Source organism: Sebastes fasciatus, chromosome 14 (assembly GCF_043250625.1).
Source record: "Sebastes fasciatus isolate fSebFas1 chromosome 14, fSebFas1.pri, whole genome shotgun sequence".
Lineage (NCBI taxonomy): Eukaryota > Metazoa > Chordata > Actinopteri > Perciformes > Sebastidae > Sebastes > Sebastes fasciatus.
The window spans coordinates 20,737,780-20,765,678 of NC_133808.1; the positions used below are offsets into that span (position 1 = coordinate 20,737,780).

The 27,899-nt window shown below is 42.6% G+C and overlaps 1 protein-coding gene across 3 annotated transcripts in view; it reads left to right on the forward strand.

The window, feature by feature from the left end:
- Positions 1-27,899, forward strand: part of erbb4b (erb-b2 receptor tyrosine kinase 4b) — a 361,102-nt gene continuing 333,203 nt past the window's right edge. For all 3 annotated transcript variants that reach the window (XM_074659614.1, XM_074659616.1, XM_074659615.1), the window contains exon 1: positions 1-418. In XM_074659614.1, the coding sequence (XP_074515715.1) occupies positions 337-418 (82 nt within the window). In that variant the 5' untranslated portion in view covers positions 1-336. The remainder of the gene's footprint in view (positions 419-27,899) is intronic.

A 27,899-nucleotide genomic window follows, 5' to 3' on the forward strand; every position in this document is an offset into this window, starting at 1 on the left:
TGTATCCAAGTCGAGGAGTAATGGCATGAGTACTGCTTTATACTGTTTAGACAAGCTTTACGCGTTTGGAAACTAAACCCCTCGACTCTCTCTGCTGTCACGTCAGTCACTCACCAGGCCCTGCAGGCGCTGAGAGGCAAAAGGTGGAGGACTGTCGGACAAACTGTAAACTTATAAGTCAAGAGCGACTAAAAGTCACCCAAACTCCACAGCTCTGAAGAGGAGGCTCTCCAAAACGATTCATCCTTTCCGTGCTGCTTCTTCAAGGAAGGATACGCTGCTGCTGCTGGTGGACATGTGAATTTTAAAAAAGGAGATACTTTGCCAAGCACAACAATGAAACCAACGACTGCCCCGTGTTGCTTCGGCTTTCTCCTGACTTGCTGCCTCTTGTTCGGCTCGAGCTCTTCGCAATCAGGTGAGTGGACGCCATCCGTGTAGGTGCGCAGTTTGAGTGTCTCTAGTTGTGGAGCTGCTCGGTGCGCACTGAGAGCGCACTACTCCACGGAGATGACTTTTTTTGCATGACTGTTGTTCTTTTTCATGCCTTTAACAAAGGGTATTTGGGCTTAACAGTATAAAAAAAAACCTCCTGCTGTCCTTTTTCTCTGTCAGTCAGTCAGTTGAAGAAGTCGCAGCCTTGAAAGGTGTCTGTCGTTACAGAGAGCACTGTGGTGCTGAAACACAGGTGCTTGGTTGGAGCAGATGGCAGGTTGTAGCAGCAGGACGTTATGGTGTTGTGATAAGCTGAATGAATCCGTGCCAGGGACTCGCTCTGCTGTGTCTTCTTTGCGCACAGAGCGGCACTGTGGAATTCAGAGAGAAAATGGTAAATGGACTTGCATTTATATAGCAGCTTTTCTAGTGTTCCGACCCCTCAAAGCGCTTTACACTACATGTCAGTATTCAACCATTCACACACACATTCATACACCGATGGCAGAGGCTGCTAAGGTGCCAACTTTTACGCATCAGGATCTAATCTATATACTCATTCAAACAGCAATTTGGGGTTAAGTGTCTTGCTCGAGGACACATCGGCATGTGACCCAGAGCAGCCGGGGATCGAACCACCGACCTTCCGATTGGTAGACCCTCTGAGCCACAGCCGCACCAAGAGGAAAGGGGAGAGCATTTATTGTCCATCGCACGTGTCCTTTAGACACAGTGTGGACAAACACAGAGGAGTGACAGACAACAGACTACTGTGCTCTTGTCTTCCCCTCCTGTAGCTATAGACAGGCTGTCCAAAAGTTCCTTCTCAGCCTCTGTTCTTTCTCCCTCCGGCAGTTTAAGATAATAAGACGTGCGTCGTTTTTTTGTATTATTTATTTGGAATATTTTATCTCTCTTTGGCCAAATCAGTTTGATCAACTATACTTTTAAGTTGAATGTCCTGCGGTTGGGGGCTGGTTTGGAAATAGTCTGTTGTTGTTGTGTTTTTGGTGCTGATCTGTGGTGGAACTCCAGTCACCTGTGCAAAGGGTGATAATAACCGTGGTGAACATTCATCCATATGCATTCTGTAATCGGGATAAAAAGCAAAGCGGATTACCGTGAAATTACATTATTCCTCATTTTGTATAGTGAGTCCCCCCTCAGGGTGTTCTGTCTGTGGACCACAGTTTGACTATCAGCGCTGTAGCGCACACAGCAGGACTCTCACACACTGGAGGCACACAGTGGCAGCAGCAGTACCGTCTGCACAGTGCAGAGGCGCTCTTTACGCACGGGGGAGCTGAGGTGTGTGTGTGTGTGTGGGGGGGAGAGAGAGAGAGAGAGAGAGAGAGAGAGATTGTAAATAACAAATATTTCGCCGAATAGACAAAACCACCACCATCCTCATCATCGTGCGTCTTTTCACCTTCAGGCAGGATGAGACTGTAGAGCACAAGGACATGTCTCCATAATTCACACACACGTTCGCTTTTCCTTTATCCATTTCCTTTCTCTGGTTTAGTGATGGTCTGTGTGTGAAACTATTTTGACCACCTGAGTGGCTGTTTGCTGTGTGACTGACTTTAATTAGATTAACGCATGAATACAAATTCCCAATCCTATAGTGTAATATGTTAAAATAGTCCTAAAAGCTGAATTTTTATTGTTCAAGCCAGTGTTGAAAATCTGCAATGGATGTGAGATAACTGCACTTATATTATGTCACATTATTTTTCCGTGATCATTTAGTTGTTTTTAAAGACTGGAGAGTTTTTCCTCTCCTGGTATAGGTATTGCTGTTTAATTTTTTATTGTTTCCAACAATTTCAGTCAGTCCCATTGGCACAGTTTGTTTTAAGTGAAAAAAAAAAAACTCTGACTGTGACACTTTTGCGATGTACAAATTAGATATTATAACCTGTGAATGAATGCGCACAGGCCCACCACTGTAGCATAAGATCCGCGTCCAGTAGAGCCTTAAAGGGAACAGAGAGGGGCACTGAATGAAAAGGTTGGATGCAGTTTAGAGAGAGAGACTAGAGAAAGAGATGCGTGTGTGTCCTCCTGTCATTTTACGCACAGAACATTGCCCTGTGTTACAATGATGAGTCAAAGGAATTAATCCTGACTCTTATTGTTCCAAAAAAAAGGAGCATTTATTATTTGCTATTCTGTTTCACTTTTTAAAGGGAAGTTGGAGAATCCCATGTCTCGAGGTGAAAGGACATTGTTGATTCAAGAAACAATTTAGTTTGGGATTTAAGGGTAATTTTGGGCAGTTAAGAAAAAAAATTGCATTTCAATTTTTCACTTATGTGATTAAGTTTGGATAGACTAGCTATATATATAAATATTATATTTGTCAAGAATGATATTTTGAAGTGTGCCTGTCCCAAACAAGCGACATAATAGAAAGCAGATTTTATTCTTTTTAGGACAAATAGAAAATAAAACTACGACCCCCCCCCCCTTAAGGACTCTATACCTGTTTCAATAACCTGCTTGATGCATATCTTGGAAACGAGAGAATCCAGTGCCTTTCAAACACAGACAGGCTGATCTCACCCTCTGCTGGAGCTCCAAAATCTTGTAAAAATGGATTTGGAAGTCAAATGAACACAAAAGAGAGTCAGAGACGAACGTAAGAAGAGCGGATTATACAAACTTCTTGTGCGTAAACAAGGATGGAAAAGGCAGAGAAAGGCAAAGTGATGAAATGTGTGTGTGCCCAATAGTATGTGTGTGCACCAGCGTGCTGTATAGTAGACAGGGGATCTGTGTGAGGCATGATGTACAATGTAAAAACAGTTAAATGCGCACTTGCACCACTGCTTTCCCATATGGTTCTGTGATGAAAACTTGCATCTCACTTAATGAATCATTAATACTCCATCCCTGTTTGTTTAAAATCTCTTGTCTCCAGAATGTCACCTTTCAGCAGCTGTGAGAATCAGGGCCTTTACAACCCCACCATGAGCTTTTGTTTATTACTGAAGAGCTTATACTAATTGTGTAGCTTTCCCAGCCCTCATAGAGAGTCATGTAATCCTTAAATCAAACACACAAAAATCACCTCAACCGCATTTAGTAGGTTTTCACATCTGCACTGCTCTCCTGCAGCTATACTGTACAGTACACTGGAGCTGGAGGACAGAGGTGGGGAATGAATGCATATACAGCTGCAGATTCCGAACCATATGGCCACATTCCAAAACTCTATTTGTGTTTATGAATATTCATGTATTCTGTGCAGCAGCAGTACAGGAAAGTCATCTGTTCCTACTGCACTGTTGTGTGTGTATGTGCGGAGTGGGTTTTTCAATTAGCATGTAGATAAACTACATCCTTAAATGACCCGGTTTTTACAGCTCTCAGGAGTTTCTTCTTTCCTAATTCAGTGGCGACTGAGAGTTTAGTTTGATAAAGGTACAGTGCGTAGGATTTGGCGACGCATTCTCACTCCCAACTCGTCAAATACCGTCGCTTCCCTCGGCGTCAGAGACCAACACACGGGGTACCCCCACTTGTGTTATTTTTGGACGGACCAGGGACGGCGTGTCAATATACACTTATTACATGCATTGTGTCCTTTCAAAATAAACTTCCGTTTGCACAGGAAGTTAGGTTTAAGCAACACAACCACTTAGTTACTGTTAGGAAACGGTCGTGGTTGATGTTAACTTTACCGACTAGCGACTCACGGGACTGACGATACCAACGAGTCACGTGACTATAGCGACTGACGTTACAAAATAAGTTAACGATAGTTTCACACGGGACACGAACAGCGGTCTCCTGTTTGAAAAGTATTGTGTTTGTTTGACCCATCCACCGCCACTCCCATCCGCTCTTAGCGGACTCTCACACTATTAAGACTGCATCACTTGCTCCGACAGTCGAATAATGCCGCGAGTGGGTTTACATCGGAGTTAGTTGACAGCCCGGTTCGTCACATACTGTCGCTGAAGGGTGCCTCGGTGCGTCTGTTTCCGATGCCGAGGGGCGCTGCTCAATCGGCGGTACTTGACGAGTTGGGAGTGAGAATGGGTTGGATTTGGCGACATCTTGTGGTGTGGTTGCAGATTGCACCCAACTGAGTACCCTTCCCACTCACTCTTTCCTTTCCTAGACTGCGGTAACGTGAGCCGCCGAGTGCAAAACCGTGGTAACGCTGTTCTCCTCGCTCAGAGGCCATCCTTACTATAATAACACTACTTCAGGAGCAACAGAAGTCAGACAGCAGCTGGCGGTACCACGGTTCTGCACTCTGTACTCCCTGTGTAGATATGAAGGGCTCTTTCTAAGAGAACGAAAACACAATGATTCTTAGTTTCTGATACACTAATGAAAACATAGTTATGAATATCAGATTCAATTTATGCTAATAGATCCTCTGAAATTTTACACACTGTTCCTTTAAAGACTCCGTTCAAAAGGTGGATGGACTTCCTTCTAAAAAGTAATTGTTGAACGATAGTTTGGTGGCTGTACCCTCTGCTGCATCCTTAGTTTTATAGTGGCGCTGTTCCTGTTTACTGGACAGTGCAGTTCCAGCGTGTGGCTGATATGTGAGCATATCAAAATGTTTACAAGGGGCTGAGCGGGGCACAAAGAGAGAGAGACTCCTCTAGAAAAAGGAGACTTTTCTCTTCCTCTTGTTTCTGCACTCTCACCACGCTGTACACTACTCTTCGTTGTGTCTGTTCCTCCCAGTCTGAAGCATACAGTAGGGAAAGAATGGTGTCACATTTAGCAGCCCACACGGCTCCGCTCCGCCACAAAGCCCTCTTACAGTCATATCTCTGCCTGCTGTCGCCTGATAAAAGGAGCTTTGACCCTCCGCCGCCACCAGGCATTTTTATTAGAAGAATGGCGCTCGTTGATTAGGTGGTGATCCACTTCCATTCGCTCGGAGAAGGAATGTGAACCTGGGTGCTTCCATCTCCTCTGTCTCTGTCTGGGTGAGAGATGAGGACCAACTTAAGGCCATCGATCCACTATATGGACAAATCTGTTAAACTAATACGATTTTGCACCACGTCCTCCTGTCTCGCTTTTATAAATAGCCAAGATGTCACATTATTGTTTCCTCCTGTTGATGGTTCCTTTCAGTTACCGTGATTAAAACTGTCCTGTTGTCCATAACATGCCATGTGTTACTGACAGCCAAAAGAAAAGATAAAACAGCCAAAAGATGTTTGCTGCAGAAAAGAAATTCTAACCATTTTTATTGTGTTTTCCTCTCCTGGGGTTTTCACCCTGCAGCCAGATAAAGAATAGAAAACCTTCTGTTTGTGTAATCTAGACTGTAGTTTCATTGTGAGAGGAGTGGAAACCATTAAGTTTCCTATAAATCTCTCCACTTCCCAACAAACAAACTGCTTTTGAACCGCTGGCATCAATAATACATGTGCAGCACCCACAATGCAGCCCGAGAATCCCTCATGAAAAATCACTGTAATATTCCAGCAGGGACTGAGAGCGGTGTGTGTGACCTTATTGTCCATAATGGTGCTTTCTTTTTCTTTTTAATCTGCTGTGATATTACTGTAATATTCTTTAATTACCACCACAGGGACTTATGTTTTTTATATTTGTACCATATTCTTCCAGATTGTATTAGATTACCACAGCTGTCTCTGTTTAGGATGACAGAGTGTGTTGTTATTATTTCTTTCTGAAGACACAACTGCAGACATTGTTTTCCCGTTCTGACTTGTTGATGGGCTCATAACCAGTCAGACCGTCTGCAGCCAGCAGAAATGATTGGCTCATATCCTACGTGACCTTTACGAGCGCTGCGCCCTCATTCATCACCTGCACTTCTAAATGAACCATACATGTGGCATGCATGTGTTTTGTCATGCGTCGCCGTCGCCTCGGCTATTATATGTCCTTTTTTGTGAAGGGTGTCATAATTGGATTGGAGCATCACGTACATGTCTGTGCATGCCAGCTGTTTATCGCGTGTGTATTTAAAATGCAAATCCAATGTCTGAAGCGTGTGGTTTACAAGCAATTAGATTGCTGCAGATTTGATAGGGTTTGTTGAATGCTTTATGCTTTTATTTTGCACTCCCTCTACGTTTCTCCTTTTTGCTTTCTGTAAATTGAGCGAGCTTTGAGTTTTTGTGTGCGAGAGAATGAAAGGGAAAGGGAGCAAGAGAGAGAGACGCGCAAATAGAAATACTGATAGCCTCTGTGCAACACGGGCCCTGAGTGCTGAATACACAGCAACCAAAGACCTTCATTAACAAGGTAGCACAACAAACACTCGTATACACAAACACAGGCGATGTCTTTGACAATACGGCACAGCTAGTTTAGACAGATTGGGGACTTAAGTTTCAGTAGCGGGGAAATCAATTCGGTTGGCAAATGTGCGTTTAGGGCCACCAAGAAAAGAGCCTGCAGCATGAAAAACAATACAATTCTCAGGGTTTCTGCTGCCATTCAGCCTTTTTGAGCGTGTTGAAATGGGATCGACACAAACGACAGTGCAAGAAAAGAGTCTAAACGATGTGGTTCAATGCACGGTGCAGACAATTGTCAGCCAAAAACCCCTGCTAATACCCCTTTCCCATCAAAATTACAGCATATGTGCAGGTATTTTAAACACGGGGAAACCTGCTAACAATAGGTGATAGACGCCTTTCCCATTGTGAGTAGATGAGTAGGCCTATGCATTTCTGTGTTTTTTTTTTCTGGTGTGTTCAATGTCACAGATGCGCCTGCCGGCACCAGACGCAGGGTTAGTAAACAGTGAAATGTTACGGTGGTTACTTCTTGTTTATATCTGTTACTTATTCAGTCTCTCTTTCAAACTCTCAGACAATAGTTGGTGATTGTTGGAACAGTGGCGAGACTAAAGACAGACGTTTTTTATGAGTTTTATTTTGTTTTTGTCGAGTTTGACTGAAGTGTGTGTTACGATAATCAGCGAGGTAAAATTACTGTTTCTGTCAATAGCGTCTTGTGGCTTTGAGGAGAGCATATCAATTGTATGTTTTGTAAGTTAATATATTATAATAGTTGTCCAAATCCTTGTTGATTTGATCTATTATATGAAATAATATATTTTTTGTCCAGTGGGAAAGGGGCTTTATAGACTCTCCGTATCAACGTTGCTGCGAGATTCAAGTCTATTGGGGGTAAATAAGTTATTTGTTCAAAAGGGAAAGTCTGTTATTTATAGAAATGGTATAAATAGCATACTCTGTTGACTCAACCGACAAGCCAGTGAAACATTGACCAAAACCTAATCTCAGCTTTACCCAACTTTACTCAGGAAGAAGTGGAAACAAAGCTTAGCTAAACACTACGCTATGGTACAGTTAAATTAAACAACGATGATATGAACATTTGTGGGCTTTTTTGCAAGATATTAAACAAACAATTGTTGCAACATTTTGATATTCAATATTATAAACCATAGATTGTATATATAGAAGGATGACGTGTCTCTACTTCCTCCCACTGTACAAAAGTGAAGCCAATATATGCCGTATACGGGTACTGCCATCTTGAGGTTTTGACGTCATTTTGGAAACAGAGTCTGTGCTGTAGTGATCGGGCGGTGGAGCCGTGGTATCGTGGAATCGTGGTATTGAGGTCCCGCCCACACACGCCATTCAAGAGCTGAGCACGGCTGCAGCTTGTTAGCATGAGCCACCTAGCTGCTACGTTAGCACCACTGTTGCTGTTTGGCTAGAAAGACAAAATAACTAACCATAATATCTCTATAACTACATTTACGATCAAATTAACACATGTTCTAATACACAGACTCACAACGGTTACGGAAAGTTAAAGCTACATCTCCTCTCTCGTACATTTTTCCGAGCCTCTGGCTGCACGACTACTTCACTCAGAGCAGCTGTCAATCATGACGTCTCGCCCCCTTTTTATAGCATCAAATAACTAATTAAAACCAAACTTATCAGAAAAATGAACACTTGAACAAACACCAGCCTGATAAGAACTACCTAAAATGACAGAAACCATCTTTGGGAAAAACAAATTTGATGTGTACTTTGACCTTTTAATTTGGCCCATGTCGCATCCGCTAACATGGAGGTGGCGGGATTTATGACCTATACTGCAGCCAGCCACCAGGGGGCGATCCAGATGTTTTGCCTTCCCTTTTGGGGAGCTCGTCCATCTTTATATACAGTCTATGTTCTAAACAGACAAATGTTGCTTCTGATATTTGCATAATATAGTTGGGCAGATAGTGGTACATTGTATTTTTATAGGATTCACATAAAGTTGTCTGTCAGTGTGCCTCACGCACACTCTACTAAGACTCCCACACACTTTGCACACATGCCCCCACACTGTCTTCACCCTGGGCCGTCAGTCTGAAGAATAAGGCAAATGTGCGCGTCCCAGGCCCTTGAAAGCCCTCACTCTTATGTTCACCAGACAATGTAGATGTCGGGAGCCTGAACGCATCATGTATGACTGTCAGTTTTGAGAGACTTTTGATCCCCTTTGTTGCTGCTGCTCCTCTTCTCACAATAAAGCCCGTCTGTCTGTCCTCTGCGTCCTCCTGGAGGGCTGCAGAAGGCTGTCAGGCAGGTGACAAAGGGGCCTGGGAAACATGTGTATATACTGTATGTGTGTTGGTGTGTGCGGCGGGCGAATGTGTCTGTCAGTGTTTGTTTGTGCGGCTGCTGCATGGTTGGAGGGATAGAGGGTGACTGACAGACTAACCGAGCTCCAGAGACTCTCTCTCTCTCTCTGCTCCGCTGTCTGCTTGTTCCTCTTCCTCCACCCACCCTCTGCCTTCATCTGTGGCTTTGTAAGCCTCCACATAATGTGGGAGCATTAAAATGACAATGGAAATTACGGCTAATCTTTGTTAAGACACACTCATTACCGCCACGTTTCAGAATGGGAGTCCAATGATAAGAGTTGGTCTGCCGTGTTTTTTTCTTCCCTTCCTCTCTCTGAAGCGACAGCCTGACACATTGGAGTGATGTGTTTTATTCTCGCTTTTTTTGTTTAATTCTTTCTATTCCCGCTCAAAGTTAATAATGGTGGCGCACATATGAAAGGATGATAATAGGCTGACAACTTGGGCATGAAAGACTAGCTCCACCTTCAAACGAGCTTTTCATGCAGTTCTGCATGTGAGTGTTAAAGGGCTGATTTCTCCCGACTCTCTCCCTCTCCGTCTCTTTCCTCTTTTAGTAATCCCCTTATAAAATATTCATAGCTAATCTGCATTTACAATGTAATTACAGACAGGCTTTCAGTGATATCGGATATGGCCGGCGGAACACACGCTTCACGTGAAATCTTTGATTTGTGTGCCTGAATAAATACGACACAAGCTCGGGGTTAAGGTTCAAAGTAATTGTTTAATAAGTTCAAACAAGCCAAAAATTTTTTTTAAACTAGTCAGTTCAGTTGTAGCAAGAGTTGCCATGTTTTATGCCAAAAACCCGCAATGTAATGTTACATTTCTTTCTCTTCGGGGGCCTTTGAAAGGAGTTACTGTGAACTCTTCACTGCTGCTGCTGTGCACACAGTTATTATGATCGTCCTGGCAGAATGAAATATGTCACAATACTCACCCCTCTGTCTTTCTGTTTTGCCCCCATTGCTCAAAACCCCCGTTTCCCATCTTTTTGGGTGCTGCTGGCCTCCGTTTAGTGCTAATGGAGCGGTGTGCCCTGTATGCTATTCCTGCAGGTCGATTTTTCACTTGTGTTAGAGGAGAGAGGGGGGTGGCGTCCTTTTAAATGAAGCACTTGGCGTTTGTGACCTGTAATAAATGAGTTTGCAGTCAGTCATGGCAGCTGTAAGGAGACATCTGGGAGCAAGAGAGAGAGAGGGGGAGATATTCAGACTTTACAGGGAAACAGTTTATCTATGCAAAGATGAAAAATGGCTGCACCAAACATGCTCACTTAAATAAAAAAATAATTATCCTATTGTGAAATGTTAGCAGTTTACTATAAAAAAATGTTATCCATCGTTTCTACGATGGATAATCTTACTATAATGCCATCAGGATTAATATTAAATGATTATGATATCACCATTGAATACCATAGCAGGAAAAATGTAAAACAAGCGCAGTGTAGCACATAAGTCTCTGAATACTAGGCAAATTGTTATTTTTCATCAGGGATGTGGACGAGGAGAATCAGAGGCTGCAGTGAAGAAAGAAAAACAGGCTGAGACAAAGGAAATAAAGAGTAGAAAGCATGTAAAAAAGTGAAAATAATGTTCAGTTTTGATTTACTATTTGTCACCAGGGATGTGTGTTTTTCAGCCTTTTATCCCTCAATTATAATAATTATATAAAATATACATAATTCTTATAATTGTACCAATCTTTTTGAGTATTAATGAAGGCAGTGATCTAATTTGTGCTTTATAATCTCTTTACTGACATACCACCCTCTGCAACCTGGCTACTGGAGTTACTGTGTAAATACTAAAATGTCAGTTGATTTCACAAAACTGCTTTGGGAGTTTTTATAGGAATATTGATTTTGTTCCAAAACAGAGAGTCGGAGCCAGTAAATACAGCGATCTCAGAGCTCAGTGCTAGAATAATCATTGAGTTGTTAGTATTGATCAGCAGCTCTTTCAAAGCCCACATTATGGCCATTTATGCCCCTCAACATTAGTCAAAGCTACTCTCGTCTACAGCTACAGAATGAATCCTTTGTAGTTTCACTGTGAATAGATTTGTATACGTTAAAGGAAATGTTGGGTAGTCTTCCTGGCCTCTATTAGCGTGGCTGTCGCTGTCGGTGTGAAGCAGCAGTCACCTTGCAGCAGAGCAGAAATAGCGCAGCTCTCTTTCCCTGGATGTGAAGGTACATAAAGCACGGGATGAGAGGAGCAGGAAAGGCAATTGACCTTGGCTGCTTTTGGGGGCTGGCTATATAGTCGTCCGGATGGATGCCACGGTTCTGCAGTTTGGCAGAGAGGGAGGGGAGGAATGGGGACAATGCTGAGTACGACAGTTCGCAGTGTGTGGAAAAGCAGATTTCTTTTAAATTTATGCCCAATTGTTAAACGTGAACCGTTGTACAAAAAAATAAATCTTGTCTTTGGTAGCATCTAAAGTTAATGAGAACGTCTTTAGAGGTAAAATACGTAACTTTTAAAATGTCAAAAAATGACTAGATCTATGTTAAATATTTGGATGAGTTGTATTCTTACAATATCCCATTATCAAATCCGTAATTTATCAAGGTAACGGTCCATTTCATTTAGTTGCCTGCCAATGGCGTCATATCCCCTTTGTGCATTCATCAGTGTTGTCATGAATTGACTTTTTATCCAGTTTTAAGCCACATTTTTAGATACAGTTTTTAGATCTTGGTTGTTTTAACTTTAACTGGATGAAGGGTTTTAGTCATCAGATGTCTGGATGTGAAGTTATCAGAGAAAAAAAGCTGAGCAAAAATTAGCAGCAGCTCAGGACGTCCTGTATTCATGGAACAGCATAGGAAAAACACACATTTTTAACACAAAACTGTTATATTCAGCATTTTTACCATTTTTAATCACTGGGTCCGTTTGTTTTGGAGAGGAGGAGATCTCTGCGGATAATTCGGCTCCTAGTAAAAACCTCCTGAACGTCTGGATCTTAAGTATCAGAGAAACAAGCTGAGCAAACGTTAGCAGCAGCTCAGTTCACAGCACCTCCGGGACGTCCTTTATCCACCGAACAGTTAACGTGAAACTGCTTTATTCTGTGTTTTATTGGTTTTAATCACCGGGTCCATTTGCTTTGGAACGGAGGAGACCTCTGCGTATAATTCTGTTCCCAACCTGGAGACTGCAATGACTGCATTTGTGGTGAAGACAACAACTCCCATGATGCCACGCTACTTCACGACGTCACCAAACTCTGTCTTTTGTTATTGTTTTGATTGAGAGACCCCATAGCCGCAGAAAACTACATATTGTGCATTTAATACTTCAGACATACAGTATTATAACTATATCAGCAAGCTTTTACATTGTGTGTGTGTGTCAATGGGTGTGTGTGATGGGATGGGTGGGTGATGTGGGAGTGTATATCAAATGTGAGAGGCGCTGACTAAGTGCAACCCAGGTCCAAAGTCAACCCTGCCATTTGGCCCTGCTGTGCCAGACTGTTTACCTGAGACAGGGGTGCTTCATCTCCGCCAGTCACTGCTGCACATGTAAACACACGGGGGGGGGGGACACTGTACATCACGCTGTTCTCACCCCCACTGCCTCTGTTCCAAAACCTCTCCCCCACAGAGAGACATTATCCCCCGACGGCAAGGTGAATGGGGTGCTGATGTAAGATTATTTGTAGCAGCCGGGGCAAGACAGGAAAAAAAGAAGGGATGGGAGGCGAAAGAGAGAAAATTCTCCTAATTTTAGCCGGAGAAGGGCAGGCAGGCAGCGGGGTACACAGGAGGAGAGGTGTCTTTCGGCGGGGATGGGACATGGGTGAGTGTCTCGGGAGTCTTGGTTTAAAGTGGTCGCTATCACAGGAGCTGGACGGACAATTAATCAGCAGCGGCCCAGAGGGGGAGCTGGGGCTCTGACAGAGACACTTCATTCTGCACAGGACACACACACACACCCGCTGACAGGCTCACCCGTGGCTTCTTCTCACCTCTTTCTTTCTGCTGCTGCTGTCGGCCTCCTCCTTGTCCTCCTTTCTTCTCTCCTCTCCCTTCTTATGCCCCTCTTTTTCTGTCCACTTTCTCCATCTTCCCCTTGACTTTCTCTTTGTCGCTTTCTTCTCCTCTTTTCTCCGTGTCCTCATCTCCTCTCCTCAGACATGTGTTTAGGTCTGTGACCTTCTTGATTAGAATGAGCCGAGAGTCCCTCTTGTGTGACCTGACAGCTGACTCCAGACTCTGTAAGAGTTGGAGTTTCTTGCGGCTGTATAGCGGGAGACAGGAAGGTGAGAGAGGGTGGACCGGTGGCTATACTTCACCCTAACCGCCCCTCCCTTCTTCCCCCTGCGCTCATCCCTCCATCTCTGCCTTTCCACCCCCTCCCTCTCCCTCTCGGCTGGCGCTGAGTGATTGATGGATTCAGGTTTGACATGGCCCGGTTCACCCGAGGGCGCCAGCAAGGACACTAGTGAGATTCAGCCAGATGCTGGGGAGAGAGGCAGACAGGGAGAGTAAAGGACAAAGAAAAGGAAAGAGGGTGTATTTGACACCGTTGACCATCATGCATTGCCAGGGTTGCCAGGGTGAGTAAGCTTTTCCTCAAACGGTGCACCTGTTCTCAGTTTTCCATTGCATCACCCCGTGGCTTCTCCACTACGGCCAGGATGATTGTAACTGAATGTGCACTAAAGGTAATGAGTTCCAATAATGAACCTTATCGCTGAGTGCAAAATGGAGGGACATTTTTCCTGATGGAATTAGAGCACATTGACACTATTTGTAGCTAAAAACCCCATGCATTTTTCATTTATTATTTCAAATGGCTTTGAAGCAGTTAGGATTGTTGAATTTGCTCAGCGCATACAGTATAAAGGGGATTAAGGCATTTGAAATGTGCATTTATAGATGACAATATCATCCTACTGTTGCCTGTACACACTGCACACAAAAAAAGCAGGGCTTCATTCAAAATATGAAACATTTAATAGAGCATAGTTTTCATATTGTGTTGCATTGGTTGGACATGAATGTGATGCAAGTATATAAATCTGTTGATGATCCTCATCTTCAACCTCTACCTCCTCTATTTTAAACAGTGACACATGAGCTGTTGTTGTGTTTATTGATACATACGTAGTCTGATCATAAATGTACTTACAGTAAGTCCACTGTATGTATGTCTCTGAGTTGAATTGAGCAGAGGCTGTGTGCTGCGTTCCCCTCCAGGGGGGTCCCGGTCCTCCCCAGAAAGCAAACACCCACTTGACATGGAGCCAAGCAAAGGGGAACAAGGCCCGCAGTGTCTCCCAGCTCCAAGTGCTTTGTCCTGGAGGAGGCTCCCGCCGTGGCTCCCGGCTCCTAACCCCACGTGACACGCCTGGAGATGAGGCGAGCACTTGTCTCATGAACATTGTCTGCACAGGGATGAGCCCCTCACCAGGATTCAACAAGTCAGACCTGCTGGGCAAAATAGATCTGAACACAAGAAGCAGATGTTTCCCCCCCCCCCCCCCCCAAAGTTCTAAATCTAAGCAGCATCGTCTTTTTTTAATTATGATTTATAAAGAAAAATATGATCTTGGGGAGCACAGATGGTACGGGGGTAAACTCACCCACCACTGGAGAAACCCTTGGGGGTCTTTAGCAAAAATGACCAAAATCATATCATAACCAAATTAATTTATGCAAGTTTAAAAGAGCTGCCTGGTGGGGAAAAAAATATCTTAACATGAATAATATTGTGGAGCTATCTTTATTTGTAATGTTTAATTGCTTTGCGTTTCAATTATTATTTAATTATCTGACTACGATCAATAAAAATAAAACAATTCTTGTGTCTTGCTTTTTGTTTACCTGATAGGTCAGGTTTTTGGAGTGGCAGTGCATTTGGCAAATGCCAGATTGCCGCAGCCCCTCCTAAAATTATGGGCCTGTCCTCAGGAATAAATATATTTTTTTAACTATGAAATGTACTGCACATGTGCACATAGTGTCAGAAAAAGAGAATATCTGACCACCTTTCCGTATACACCGCTGAATTAATTGGAATATTGTTAGCATTACAATGGGTGGAAGAAAACAATCAAGCAAGTGTCGTAATTGCTTCTGACAGCTTGGCAGGACTTTCAAGTATTAAATCTGTAAACTCGTCATGCAGGCAGGATATTTTGTTTTTGAATTCCCATGTGCTACTCAGACTACATTGTAAAGGATTGGATATCTCCTTTCTTTGCGTTCCTGCCCACGTAGGAGCGGAAGGAAATGAGAAGGCATATTGGCCAAACAATCATTAAATGGTTGTAAATTATACAACAATATCATTAAGTAAAGCAGAGGTTAAACTATCATTAAGGACTAAATGCACAAAACCTGGCAAGAATATTGGGACTTAAGCGACGCAGGAAGACATCTTTGCAGTTTTCAAAAACATGTAGGCGTTGGTGGAATACGGAGCGGGAGCCCAAGGGAAGAGATGGTCATTACCCGCCTGAGAATAGGACATACAGGATTAAAAGAAAACACTCCAGCAAGCATCATGCTTCAAAACTTAGTTATTGTGTCAGTAAATTGGCCAATGCCACCAAAATGAAAAGTTGTTTTGTCATTATGTGAGTCGTACTAGTCAAAATGTTTAGGTGTTATTTTAGCAGTCAACCCTGGATAATGTTTGTTATATACAAGTCTCTGTTTTGTTGACACTGACTACTTACTGTACTGCACTGTAGCTACTATACCAGAATGTCAGTTTTGTCAGAATGTCAGTTGTGTATCGCACTGAGCTTTTCAGATTCTGATTTCAACAGCAGGTAAAAGTTTACTGGAAAAAGTCAATACTGTACAACACTGTAGTACACAGAAACAGGATATATACATGTGTGTTTACACAGTAAATGTATTTGTGTAGTAATGTTACATGTATTATAAATAGAACATTCACCTGTGATCTTTCATGTAATGTCATATACAGTGAACAGAACATTTGCCACAAAATGACATCCAAGCCAAAAACAACAAACCCCGGAACAGTGCAAGAACCTTTTGTAAAAAGACAACAACTAACCTCACAGTAGCCAACATAACACCATGTAATAGATATTTATGGAATATACATGTGACAGATTTTGATAGTTGAATAAATCTTAGTTGAATGTGATGACTCAAACAAACTTCACTGAGAATCAACTCAAGTGGTTATTGAGCAAATTGTAGACAATTGTACTTACTCTTTTGCACACGTGTGCCAAAACTAGGGACGTGCATTCCAAGCAAAAATACTATTCGAAAATCACTTGCTATTATTCGATTATTATTCAAATAATACCCTGGTCGCCTGCCGTGCACCTACGGGTATACTCTCCTTCCTCCTTCGGAGGGAGCATGGGGGTTTGTGGAAGCGGAACACACACACATACACATCCCTGTGCTAACAGAAAAGAGCCGAATTGACAGTGCCACACATGTTTTACCGGTAGTTACGTTACTACCAGGCAGCGCCTGCAACTGTTAATACAATGGAAATATATATTTTTTTAAGATGGGACGAACAGTAGTGATGTATTCAGCTCAAGTTCATCCTGCTAGTTTAGCTTTAGCTTTATCTAAACAAGTGCAAAGTAAGGTTAGCGTTTGACACCGTCGACACGTGGCTTCCAATTCAGCAGCCCAATCATTTTCCAAGGAAGACATCCCCTCCATGTCAACAGACAGGTAGTCTGCCTGGCTGCACTCAGAAAAGTGTTGCAAATGCCAAAGAATTAATATGAGAAACAGCCAACGTTACCCATAAAAACCTGCAGGCCTATTGTTGAAAGACTATTTTCAGCTGTCAGGGCATCAACATTACTCTCCTTTTGAAAGATAACCGACTGAATCATTGGACTATAATGAAATAATTCCATCTCTGTATGTGTGGTTTGTGTGGCTGCAGTGCCAGGCTATGTTTAAAGTGATATTTGTAATGTTACAGAGCATGTTTATGGCGGTGGACACTTGATTAATGATGCTGTTGTGTCTGTCAGCTGTGTGTGTGGATATGTGGCCGCTGTGCCAGGCTATGCGAAGCTGTTTTGGTGCCTGTAACATTACCTCTGATGATGTCTAGATGATTTAACTGTGGTGCATTCATGCAAGTATAGTTGTGATGGCCTATTTTGGTTAATATGCGTTTCAGAGCTTATTATGTTCGGTCTTGGACGGGCTAGGCCCACCTGATTTTCTCTGTGCTCACCCACACTGTGATTTCTGCTTAAGCTGCTGAGGCGAACCGTGTATGTTACACCGCTGTACTGAGACATGGAAAAAGTGCTGTGTGATAGGCTATACTGACGTTTAAAATCACAGCAAAAAGTTTGAGGCAACACAATGTTTGCATTTCTAACTTTACTGCCACACAGCTCCTGACAGTGTCTAAAACACAAAGCTGGCGTTTTCAGCTTTACACTCCCTGGAGACCATTAAGACCGTCTCTGTTTTCGAGTGAGAAAAACTCCAGCTCTGTGTGGACAGAAGGCCAAAATACAGAGAAGAAGATGCCTTTTCAAATATAACTGGTTCAGTGTGGATGTACTCTCCATCTCTTAAGGCATGATGCTGCAAAGTACAAAACTCCTTGAGGGATGTAATCCCGCCTCTGCACCATACCTGACTGCCTCAAGTCTTCCCAGTAAATAGGCAGCTTCATCCTCTCAGTGCTGGCAATATTTCCCAATCTCTGTCTGCATGGCGATGAGTATATTGTGTATGTGTCACCCAGCTGTCTCATAGCTGCTGTCTGGCTATGTGAGCGGTAAACACAACGACAACAGGTATCTCCTGCTCTCCCGCTCACCGCCGCCTACCACACTTTGGGCTTTTTGCTCTCTGTCGGGCTTGGCAGCAATGTGGAGTCAATAAGATGAATAAAACATACCTCAATCAGAGGCCTCTACCCTGGGAAATGTCAAGCTGTCGGTATAGCTTAATGGGAAAACATAGGGATCGGAGTTTATCGTATAGCACCTCCAAAAATGCAGCCATGCCAATTGGTCTCTTTGTCTATCACAAATATACAAACTGGCAGCCGTTGTATTTATGTGTTTTATGAATGATGAAGATGAATAAGAGAGTTAAAGTATTTTTTATTTAGTAATTATATTTGTTGGAGAATTTTACTTGTAATTATTAGGGCTGTCAAAGTTTATGCAAATTTGTTTTGAACGCCACAAATTATTAACGCAACTTGCAATTTTTTGAGTGTACCAGGCTCAGTTTAAAGCTAGAGTGAAGACGCCTTACAGCCATGTCATACTAGCTTGTTGCGAGGGGACTAAATAATAATGTTGTTGCCTGTTGGGCTGCAGTTTGCCATGTTATGATTTAAGCATATTTTTATGCTAAATGCAGTACCTGTGAGGGTTTCTGGACAATATTTGTCATTGTTTTGTGTTGCTAATTGATTTCCAATAATAAATATAGACATACATTTGCATAAATCAAGCATATTTACCCACTCATGTTGACAAGAGTGTTAAATACTTGACAAATCTAGTAAAGTACATTTTGAACAGAAAAAAAATGTGATTAATCGATTAATATAATTAAAAACATTTTTCAGAAAGACACTATTTAGTTTTGCAGCTCAGTAGGCAAACATATTTCTTGCTTAGTTAGAGATTCAGTTTCCACTAGGGGCTTGTGTTAACACTTGTGTGCATCTATGACACTGCAAACTGCTTTGGGTAAAAACCTCCTCTAAATTGCTTATGGTTTGTGCATTTCATACAACTAGTATGTCACTGAAAACCTACCATTTAACATGCATTACTACACACATTACACACCCCTCATCTCAGCCTTTGGTGGTGGAAGCTAACCCCTACAGCTAATTATCTTTAAATTAGGGCTGATGTCTAGGTTTAATTAGGCCTAGCCATGAGGAGGTTTGAAGCTCAACACTAACTCCGGCAACTTCAGCTGCCAAACCTCATCAGCCTAATGGAGACTCAAACACTGAGGGCCCTCGGGGGCCCGGCAGGCTAGCCTGACTTTCTGCCTTATGCCAACCAAGACACACACACACACACACACACACACACACACATACACTCCTAATAATCAAGACATGATGAAGTTAGAGTGAGGCAGGTTGTGCATGAATGTGTGTGTAGCAGAGAAGTTAGACTTTTTAATCGCATCATTTAAATTAGGAATAATGCTCCTAGCTGCTCTGTGATTGTTGCTGTTAGCTACTCAACAAACAGTCCAACCAGTCCAACCTGTTTCAACAGCCAGCAAACTCTATGCAGCTTGCACACATAGAAATTGATTGTAAATTCCCCAAACTCCTGCACGGTCTATGGTTGTCCTCAAACTTGGCTTCATGCAGCATATATCTCTCCTTATTCAGCAAATTTGTTATTGGTCTGCTGGTTCTTTGTAGCCATCTGGTGTAAGGTAGGCTGTCCACCCTCTGAAAAAATCCTTTTGGATGAAAACAGGAGGCTGTAGCCAACCAGAGCACAGATCTCACTCTTCCATGCCAGTGCCTGTTTCTTACCTTTATTCCCCTGCCATCTCCTTCTGCTGTGGAAATCACAACTCTGCTTTTATTACTGTATAAGAGGGAAGCATCGAGCAGGGGAAATGCGTGTGTGTAGGTTGCCTTTTATTCTTTAATGCCTCTGACCACAGTGTTTCGAATGGTTTTGGAGTGCTACATATGCACATGAGTTTTGAAAGCCATGGTTCACAAAAACACACAACATAGCGTACATGTACAGTATGTTTCTGTATACAGACATACAAACCACTAGGGCTGGGACGATACACCTAGTTCCGTATTCGATACCATCGCGATACTTGGGTGCTGATGCTATATGTATTGCGATTCTACAAATAGTGAGATTCGATATTATGATTTATTGCGATTTTTGTTAACTTTTTTAATACTAAACCATGGGAAAAAGTTGAATCATACACTTCTAGGGACTTTTACTTTGGAAAGTATCTAAATTAATACAATAAAAATGATGTTAGATTTTCAGCATGTATATGTAGTTTGAGATGTCCTGAAGTCAAATATATCAGTCGTTGTTTCGAATTATGTATTAAATTTTTTCCAGCAACCCAAAAATCCTAAGAATTTGACCTCACACAAATTGGTAATTTCTTTTTAATTATAAGGGACATGTAATGTTTTATACTTCTGGTGAATATAATCCAATCAATCTCCTTTCCATATATATTGTAGATACAGTTCCCTTTGTTAACACCTTATTTTGAAAACCAGACATTAATGAGTGTATGAATGTCAGTATATGGGTGCTCTACAATTGTAGTGTGAGGGTTAAATGGGTTAATCAATTTTTTTCCCCACCCCTACAAACCATTGACTAAACATTGTACAGTACACACACATTACATACAGGTTACATGTGATTAAGCCCCAGACATCAGATCAGCTGCCTGGAACGGAAAGGTCCGTAGGATGTATTGTCATTTCTCCTCCTTTTCCCACCCACCATCTGCCCCAGCATTTCTCTAACTGACTTACTGTAATTGGAACAAGCATTATCATTAGGCCCATCTGAACATGCCATCAGTAGGAGACTGAGGGAGATATTGATAAAGAGGTCCGAGGTCAGACATTGGAGGGAGAGAGGGAGGGCGTGAAAAAAAACAAGGAGGGTTCATCCTAAAGTTGTCTATTAGCCATAAAGAGCTACAGTACATAACACATAGACAGACAAATGTGCTGTACAGAGAGGAAAAGGAATATTGGAAGAGAATATTAGAGACAGTTTTATAAAACCATATCGAAATAGTGTGATCAGAAGATGGGAATGAGTGGAAGATAGGGGTGCACAATTAATCAAATATTAATCGCAATCACGATTTTGGTTTTGCACAATTAAATGGACAAGATCGACTGCGATATTGAAGTTTAAAATGCGCGCTCCGCTCATAGAAAACTGTGCTGCTTATCAAATCAAGCGCTTCCCAAACTAACAACCAGCCACCAGGGGGCGATCAAGATGTTTTGGCTTCACCTTTGGGGCGCTGTCAACGAAAATGCACTGAATTCAGGTGACGAAGAACCTTATCATGAGTCTTATTTGGATTCAAAGATTTGTACATTGGCAGAAACAGCACGACATGGAGGAGAAACTAGTCTGCTTATTTAAATGTGAAAGTGCAATTATAATATTTTGTCCCTAAAATCAATGAATAATCGTGATCTCAATATTGATCGGGATTATCATTTTGGCCATAATCGAGCAGCCCAGAGAAGAGCTGAAGGGCTCCCATCCACACGGCAAAAGCTAAAACAATAGTGCACACATTTCTGCTGCTGGGCATAGGTTGGTTACAGGGTGTGAAGAGTGTGAAGAACCGAGTGTGCCAGAAAGTCAAGATACTGATAATCTCAGATCACGTCACAGTTCAATGGGAGCATTTTTGAAGATATTTAGCTGTTGTCAGTTCTGGCTTAGAGTGGATGGAAGGCAAAAATAGAAACAAGAGGGTTTTTTTTCTTGGCAAAAATCCATCCACAAGCAGCATCATCAAAAGTAGCCTCAGTTCCTGTAATTTTCTGCAAAATCCTCCAGCTTAGATTTAGAAGTGGTTATTGGGTGACGGTGTTATAGTAAACATTTTGACATAAAGCTTTTGGCAACTCCACAAAATCAGGATGCATGGAGAAGAAATGAGAGGAGAGTAAATATAAATTCAGACTACTGAATTTGAAATTCTAAAATGATTAGGTCAGTCAGTCTGCTACATCATTATAGACAGCCTTCATGTTAAAGGAATACTTCATAAGCAAAATTATCATATCAGTTACTCACCCTGTGTTGCCTTGAATTTGTCAGGAAATCTTTGTTTTCCTCGCATGCCTCGACGGGGAATGTAGCAAACAAAAACAGAGAACATTTTTGATGAATTGAAGTCAACAACAGCGAAACTATATCAAAACATCCGTTTACAAACTCTCACTCAACTCGTGCAGTATATCCAAATCTCTATTTATCCAGTCTTATGCTCAGTACTTCCCAAAACACATGCGTCTTCGCTAAAACCTTACTACAGTGGAAACCACTTACAGTGATCACGGTTACAGTGATCAACTTCTTACTCAAAAAGCTTGAGACAGAATTATTCCTATACAAATGGTATTTATATAATTCACTTATAGTAATGAAGTAGTCTGCTTACAGTGTTCATTGTGGGTCTTTTCATACATGACAACGTATGGAAAAAAACATTTTAAAACTAGGTTAGACTAAGGTTAATTCAAATTTTGTTTTGTCTTTTACTCTATTCCCTTAATACTTTGCCTCGCGGACCGTCTGCGTTCCGGCTCGCTACCTGAGTCTGGTGCAGCGTGCACATTGAAATCATGACGGGAAAATGAATGAGAAACAGCACAAGCAGACGAACGCCGTCTGCCTCCCTCCATGCCGCTCAACGGGTGCGACATTCATGTGCATGTGCTGCCTGCGCTGTGGTGGCACATAGCCGGCCTAAAACAGAAACGCCTCAACCTAACCTCGGCGAGGGAAAAGGCAGGTGAAGCGAGCCTATAAATAGCAAAGCAGTCTGTTTCATTTGTATTCATATAAGAAATATAAAAAATGTCAATTAGATGGTAATCTGCATGAGGAATAAAGAAGAACAGCAAACATTATCATTAATAATATGTCATCTGCATATAGTGATCAATTTGACCCAGACAGATGTGATCACTATAAGAGGTTTCCACATTTTAGAACACTGCAGAGGTGTTTTAAATAGTAACCGTTTGTAAACGGATGTTTTGATATAGTTTTTTTTTTATTCTCCTTTCACTGTAGAGGCATGCAAGAAAAAAAAAAGATTTCTTCACAAATTCAGGGTAACATAAGGTGAGTAATTGATATACAAATGATCATTTTGGGGGGGTGAAGTATTCCTTTCCAATCCAGGACTGTGGCTGATTTTTTTTTCAAGAGTATGTTTTTTATTCAAGCCTTGGCATAGTGCATTTTGCTACAACACTTCTCTCATCCATCTGTTTACCTGCCCTTTATCCTTGAGACACAAATAGCAAGACAGGCAGCAAATGGATAAATAAAGACTGAGCAAAAATTGGCAGTGGGTGTGTTTGTTCTGCGGGGCATGTTGGCCGCCTCTGCGCACTGACAGCCAGTCTGTCTCAGAGGATTGAGTGACAGAGCGGGGCAGCGGAGCTGGCAGAACGCTAATGGGCGTGATGCTAATGAGCTCCGAGCCAATAAACAAGCTCTCCCTTCCCCTCCCCTCACCTCTGATCTCCTCTCTTGTTTGTTTAACACCCTCGCAGGTAAAATGAGGTGAACTCAGCCGCGTTGCCAGAAACCACAAAAACAGGCTGGAATAGCAACGGATGAAGCTTATTTAAATTGTTGTCTCAACCCATTACTCTCTGTGTACAGTCAGGTTTTTACTATTAATGAAGCATATTGTGACTGAAGTTCAGTACTACCATTCACTATATTTTAAATCTACTTTTTATTGGTGTACGGTAGCTTTATGCCCTCAGATTTGATGTGAAAATGTGACAATGTAATTGACATTTAAGAACATTTAAAGATGTATTTGAGTGCATTTCAAAAGCACTCAAACACACTGAGTTTTACACAAATCCACTGCTCAAGAAACATATCAGTAAAATTGCACTACTTCCACACGAGTATAGGGCATTTTGGTACACTTCACACCTGGGGAAATAACACAAATGGACTCAAAAATAACCATCTTAGCCTCACCCCTTTATGCTTATGGATGCTTTTCAGTGCTTTTTACCCTCTTTCTCTTTAACAACCTGTGATGTCTCACGCTTTTGTCCCCTCTTTCCCACCCTGGAGAAATGTCACTTGGGCCGGCATCGTCCGTCAAACTGGCATCTCTGACAGAGCACTCGGCTAAAAGGCCATGCTCCGATTGGCATGGGATCCCCTGGCTGTGCTGTGTCAGGCTGCTGCCTTGTCTCCTCTCCTCTCCACATTATTAGCATTCTCAAATCTGGAAAGCTATCGACTCCCTACGACATTCCCGACCGCATTTTTTTCTATCTTCCTTCTTCACTTGGAGTGTTGCTTCAACCTCTCTGAGGAGTTTACGTGTAGGTCTCGTTTCCCAGTTGTGCATGTATTGTTGAGAGGCATTGCAAATAAATTAACTCAGTCTGTTTCCTTTACCTCTTTGGTTTGGACATCATAAAATGCAACTGCTCTTTGTCATATTCAGCGAATATCTCCTCACGCTCCGCTAGCTGTCTGTTATGTGTGTGTGCACTGAAAAAAATCTGGTGTTCATGCACAGCCCTGGCTCTGTGAACGGGAAACAAAGCGGCTTAGACCGAGCCACACAACACTATTCCAGCCAGGACAGGGGAAAGGCCGTGGATGTATAAAGAGAAGGGCAGAGGGAGCGAGAGGGAGGGAGAGGGAGGGAGGGGTGTATTTATTTAGGTGTTAAGCTCAAATATCAACAATCATTCTCCAGGAAGGCAAACTCCACCTTTTAAATGCTTGTTGTTTCAAAGAGGAAAAAATCCTCTGTATTTTAACTAACGATCGATGCGCTGATGAAGTGCAGCCAGAATTCTCTCAGCGGGCTGACAACACTATTAATTGCTCATCTTGCTTTATCTGACGCCTTTAGCTAATCACAATTCAGTTTGATAGGAATGAGAAGTGACCACGGGGATGTTTATAGTCGAGGGAGGCCGCGAGACTCTTGTTTCTTTTTTGCCCATGATTAATATTGATTACTCGCAGGAACCAATAAAGCTGAGTCCCTTTGTGACTCTGGATGCAGGTTAGGGCCGCTTGTATTCTTTAGGATTCCCTTTTAATTAAGTGTAAACCACTTCATTTGGCCCCACTACTAAATGTAGTTTAAATGCCGCTGTAGCTTCCTCAATTAAAGGCATAATGAGCAGGGTTTTCCTAAAAAAACAATGTATCGTCTCCCAATCATCATGTATGACCCAATAGAAGTGTGTGGTGGTGTCTCTATCTGCAGAGACCCTGCCCTCTGCCTGTATTTTCTCTTCTCTTTTCATTTTACTGTGTTCGGGACGTTTCTGGGCGTCAACTTCTATAGAACCATAGCGACCAGGTGCCAGATCGTAAGCAAGCCTGCTGGCAAGCACCATAACCCTCGTTGAGCCGGGGAGGAGGGGCCGACTTTTGAATGTTGCGTTTACAAAGAGGGAACACACAGAAGGCTCTTTTAATTTTTAATTTTTCATCTTCATCTGATCTGATCATTTCAATACACGGATATTTTCACAACAACATGGCCATCTGGAATGAAGTTAAGTGGTGTGTGAGTGGTGTGAAAATGGTCAGCAAACTCCACTTTATTTCATGTATGTTAACAGTGGCTTGTATATTTGCCGTCCTCGTTCTTCCGGTTTCCCTTTTTGAATGACGAATACACACGACCTGCTGCTATAGAGCGGTATGGAGACTTATTTCATATCATGCAGGCGCAGAACGTACGCGGTAGTTGACCGTTGGCTGAAGTCTTTGCGGTGTGTTTGAGTGCAACTTTTTGGCCAAGAGACACAGCGACTTGAGGCGACGCAACAGGCAGCCTTTTGTCACCATTAGTTCTCTGATGTCGGTTTTGGTGTGTCTGGGCCTTTTATCTAAATACATTTAGTCACACAAATGCAGCAGCATATCGTGTTTCTAAAAATAATACACCACATTTTCAACGCTGCTCCCATTTCAGAAAAATGAACTCACAAAAATGTTGAAGATGGCTTTGTTTGGACGCCATCCAGCTGCCCTCCTTTTTGAGTGTATTGACTCTCGTCAGTGAGATAGAGACGTGTCAGTTGTTTTTGGGGCAGTTCTGCTGCAGTGACATGCCCACTGATTGTGCTCACTTCTGTCTCGTCCCCTTATACATATGGAGCAGGGACGACGCCGCTGGCCAGAACTGGCATAGGCCACAGAGGGCAGCTTCACATGTGTGTGTACATTTGATCTACTGTACGTGCGTGTCCAAGAAGTGCTCATGCATATGGATGCTTTTGTGCTGGTGTGTGTGTTTGAACAGATATGTGAGCTTGTGGTAAATGAGGTCGAGAAGCAGTGCAGAACACTAATGGTCAGTTGCTGTGTGAGTGTTTTCAGAGGAACCGTGAAAGCAACTTGACCAGACAAACAGTGGAGCTATTTGTGGTTGTGCCAGAAATTCCCACACAACAGCACACCTCCCAGGCCTATTTAATTAAAATAATTTAAAAATGTCTGTGAAATCCGGTAGGGATGCTGTCTTTTTGATGAATCTTTGAGGGTACACAAATCCACGCCTATTAGCAGAGTGCTAAAATTATTAAAGGGAACATTTAGAAAAAAACACGTTAATTTCCCTTTGGATTCTCAAAGGATCACACTGAATCTCCTTAGAACTTTTTAACTGAAGCTAAATGCCTTTATCTAATTTCTCATGGTGTAATTGCGCTCATTTTGGATGGTTTTTGCAGAGCTCATTGCGTAATTGTGCGATGCGTGAGGCGGCAGAGCCAACAAAATCGGTGGGCAAAAAAGACGCTTTGCCGGATGGGTCCCGTCTGATTGTGTCAGCGGATGTTTGCTCGTGTCTCTGAGCTGAACTTGCTCATATAGTTAATCTGTTTGTGCATGTACAGATGTGTTTGTGCAGACCGACGCAAACTGCAGCAGCTGTGGTAATCTGTGCTGAAGATGGTTTTTACATCTGTTTGGAGCATGATACAGTATTTGTTTGCAGATGTGTGTGTGTGTGTGTGTACTGTGTGTGTGTTTGCTCATAATGTATGTAATTCAAGCCAGGTGAGCGTGTTCTCTTTACACGCCCTGCAATCCAACTCACCCAACATAACCCAGCCTAGTTCACAAAGGGACAGATGGGGGTGAAAAACAGGATGACAATTTCCTTCCCTTTATGCCATTTTATTTAGTTTTCCCCTGTGCACATGCACACACACTCACACACACACGCAGGGGCACACTTGAAGGTGGAAGCAAAACGTTTAACTTTGAAAGTTGGGCTCCTAATTAGCAGAATTAGTGGTAGATCAAAGAGGACAATTAGGGCGGGGGGGTGTTTGTGGTAGCGAGGGATCATTAGCATCACAACACATGGACATGGCCATGAAACAGAGAGCGGCAGAAGGAGTCTCATTACGGAGCACCGCTGTGCTTACGCCGGGCCACATGCAGGCAGATTGGCCGTCAGGAGAGAGAGGGAACAACCAGCTCGAACACACACACACACACACGCGCGCTGACAAGGCACGCACACATGTAAGTAGGCATGCACCAACAACACCTATGGTTGTGGGAAGAGAAACAAGAAACCATGCACGCACATATATACACACGTTCAGATATATAGCTCGCAATGTTTGCTGGCAAAAAGGAAAACAAAAGCTAGTGCCTGACTGCTCTCATCCAATTTCAGCTTAATTAAGAGGGGAATTAACTTTGATCTGCCGCAGTGTAGTAGAGGCTTTGGTAGCCCAGCCCGTAGAAAAAAAAGCCCAAGCCCATAAGTATTCTTCAACCTCACCCTCAAAGTCAGACCCCGATTGTTTTCCATTCATTCCACACTGTTTGAAGTCAATACAGATAAGAGCAGGAAAGATTCTATTAGGACTACCTGAGCCTTCCTCGTTAGCTAGATCTAACAAACTGCTGGCAGCGAGCCACTGTGTGTGGCTCTCCACACTAATGGCATAAGCAGAACAAAAGATCAAAGGTTCTGGGGTGGCCCTTTTTATTTTAGCGGTCCCAGTCACGGGTTCTTAGTCCTTGGTCCAGTGACATG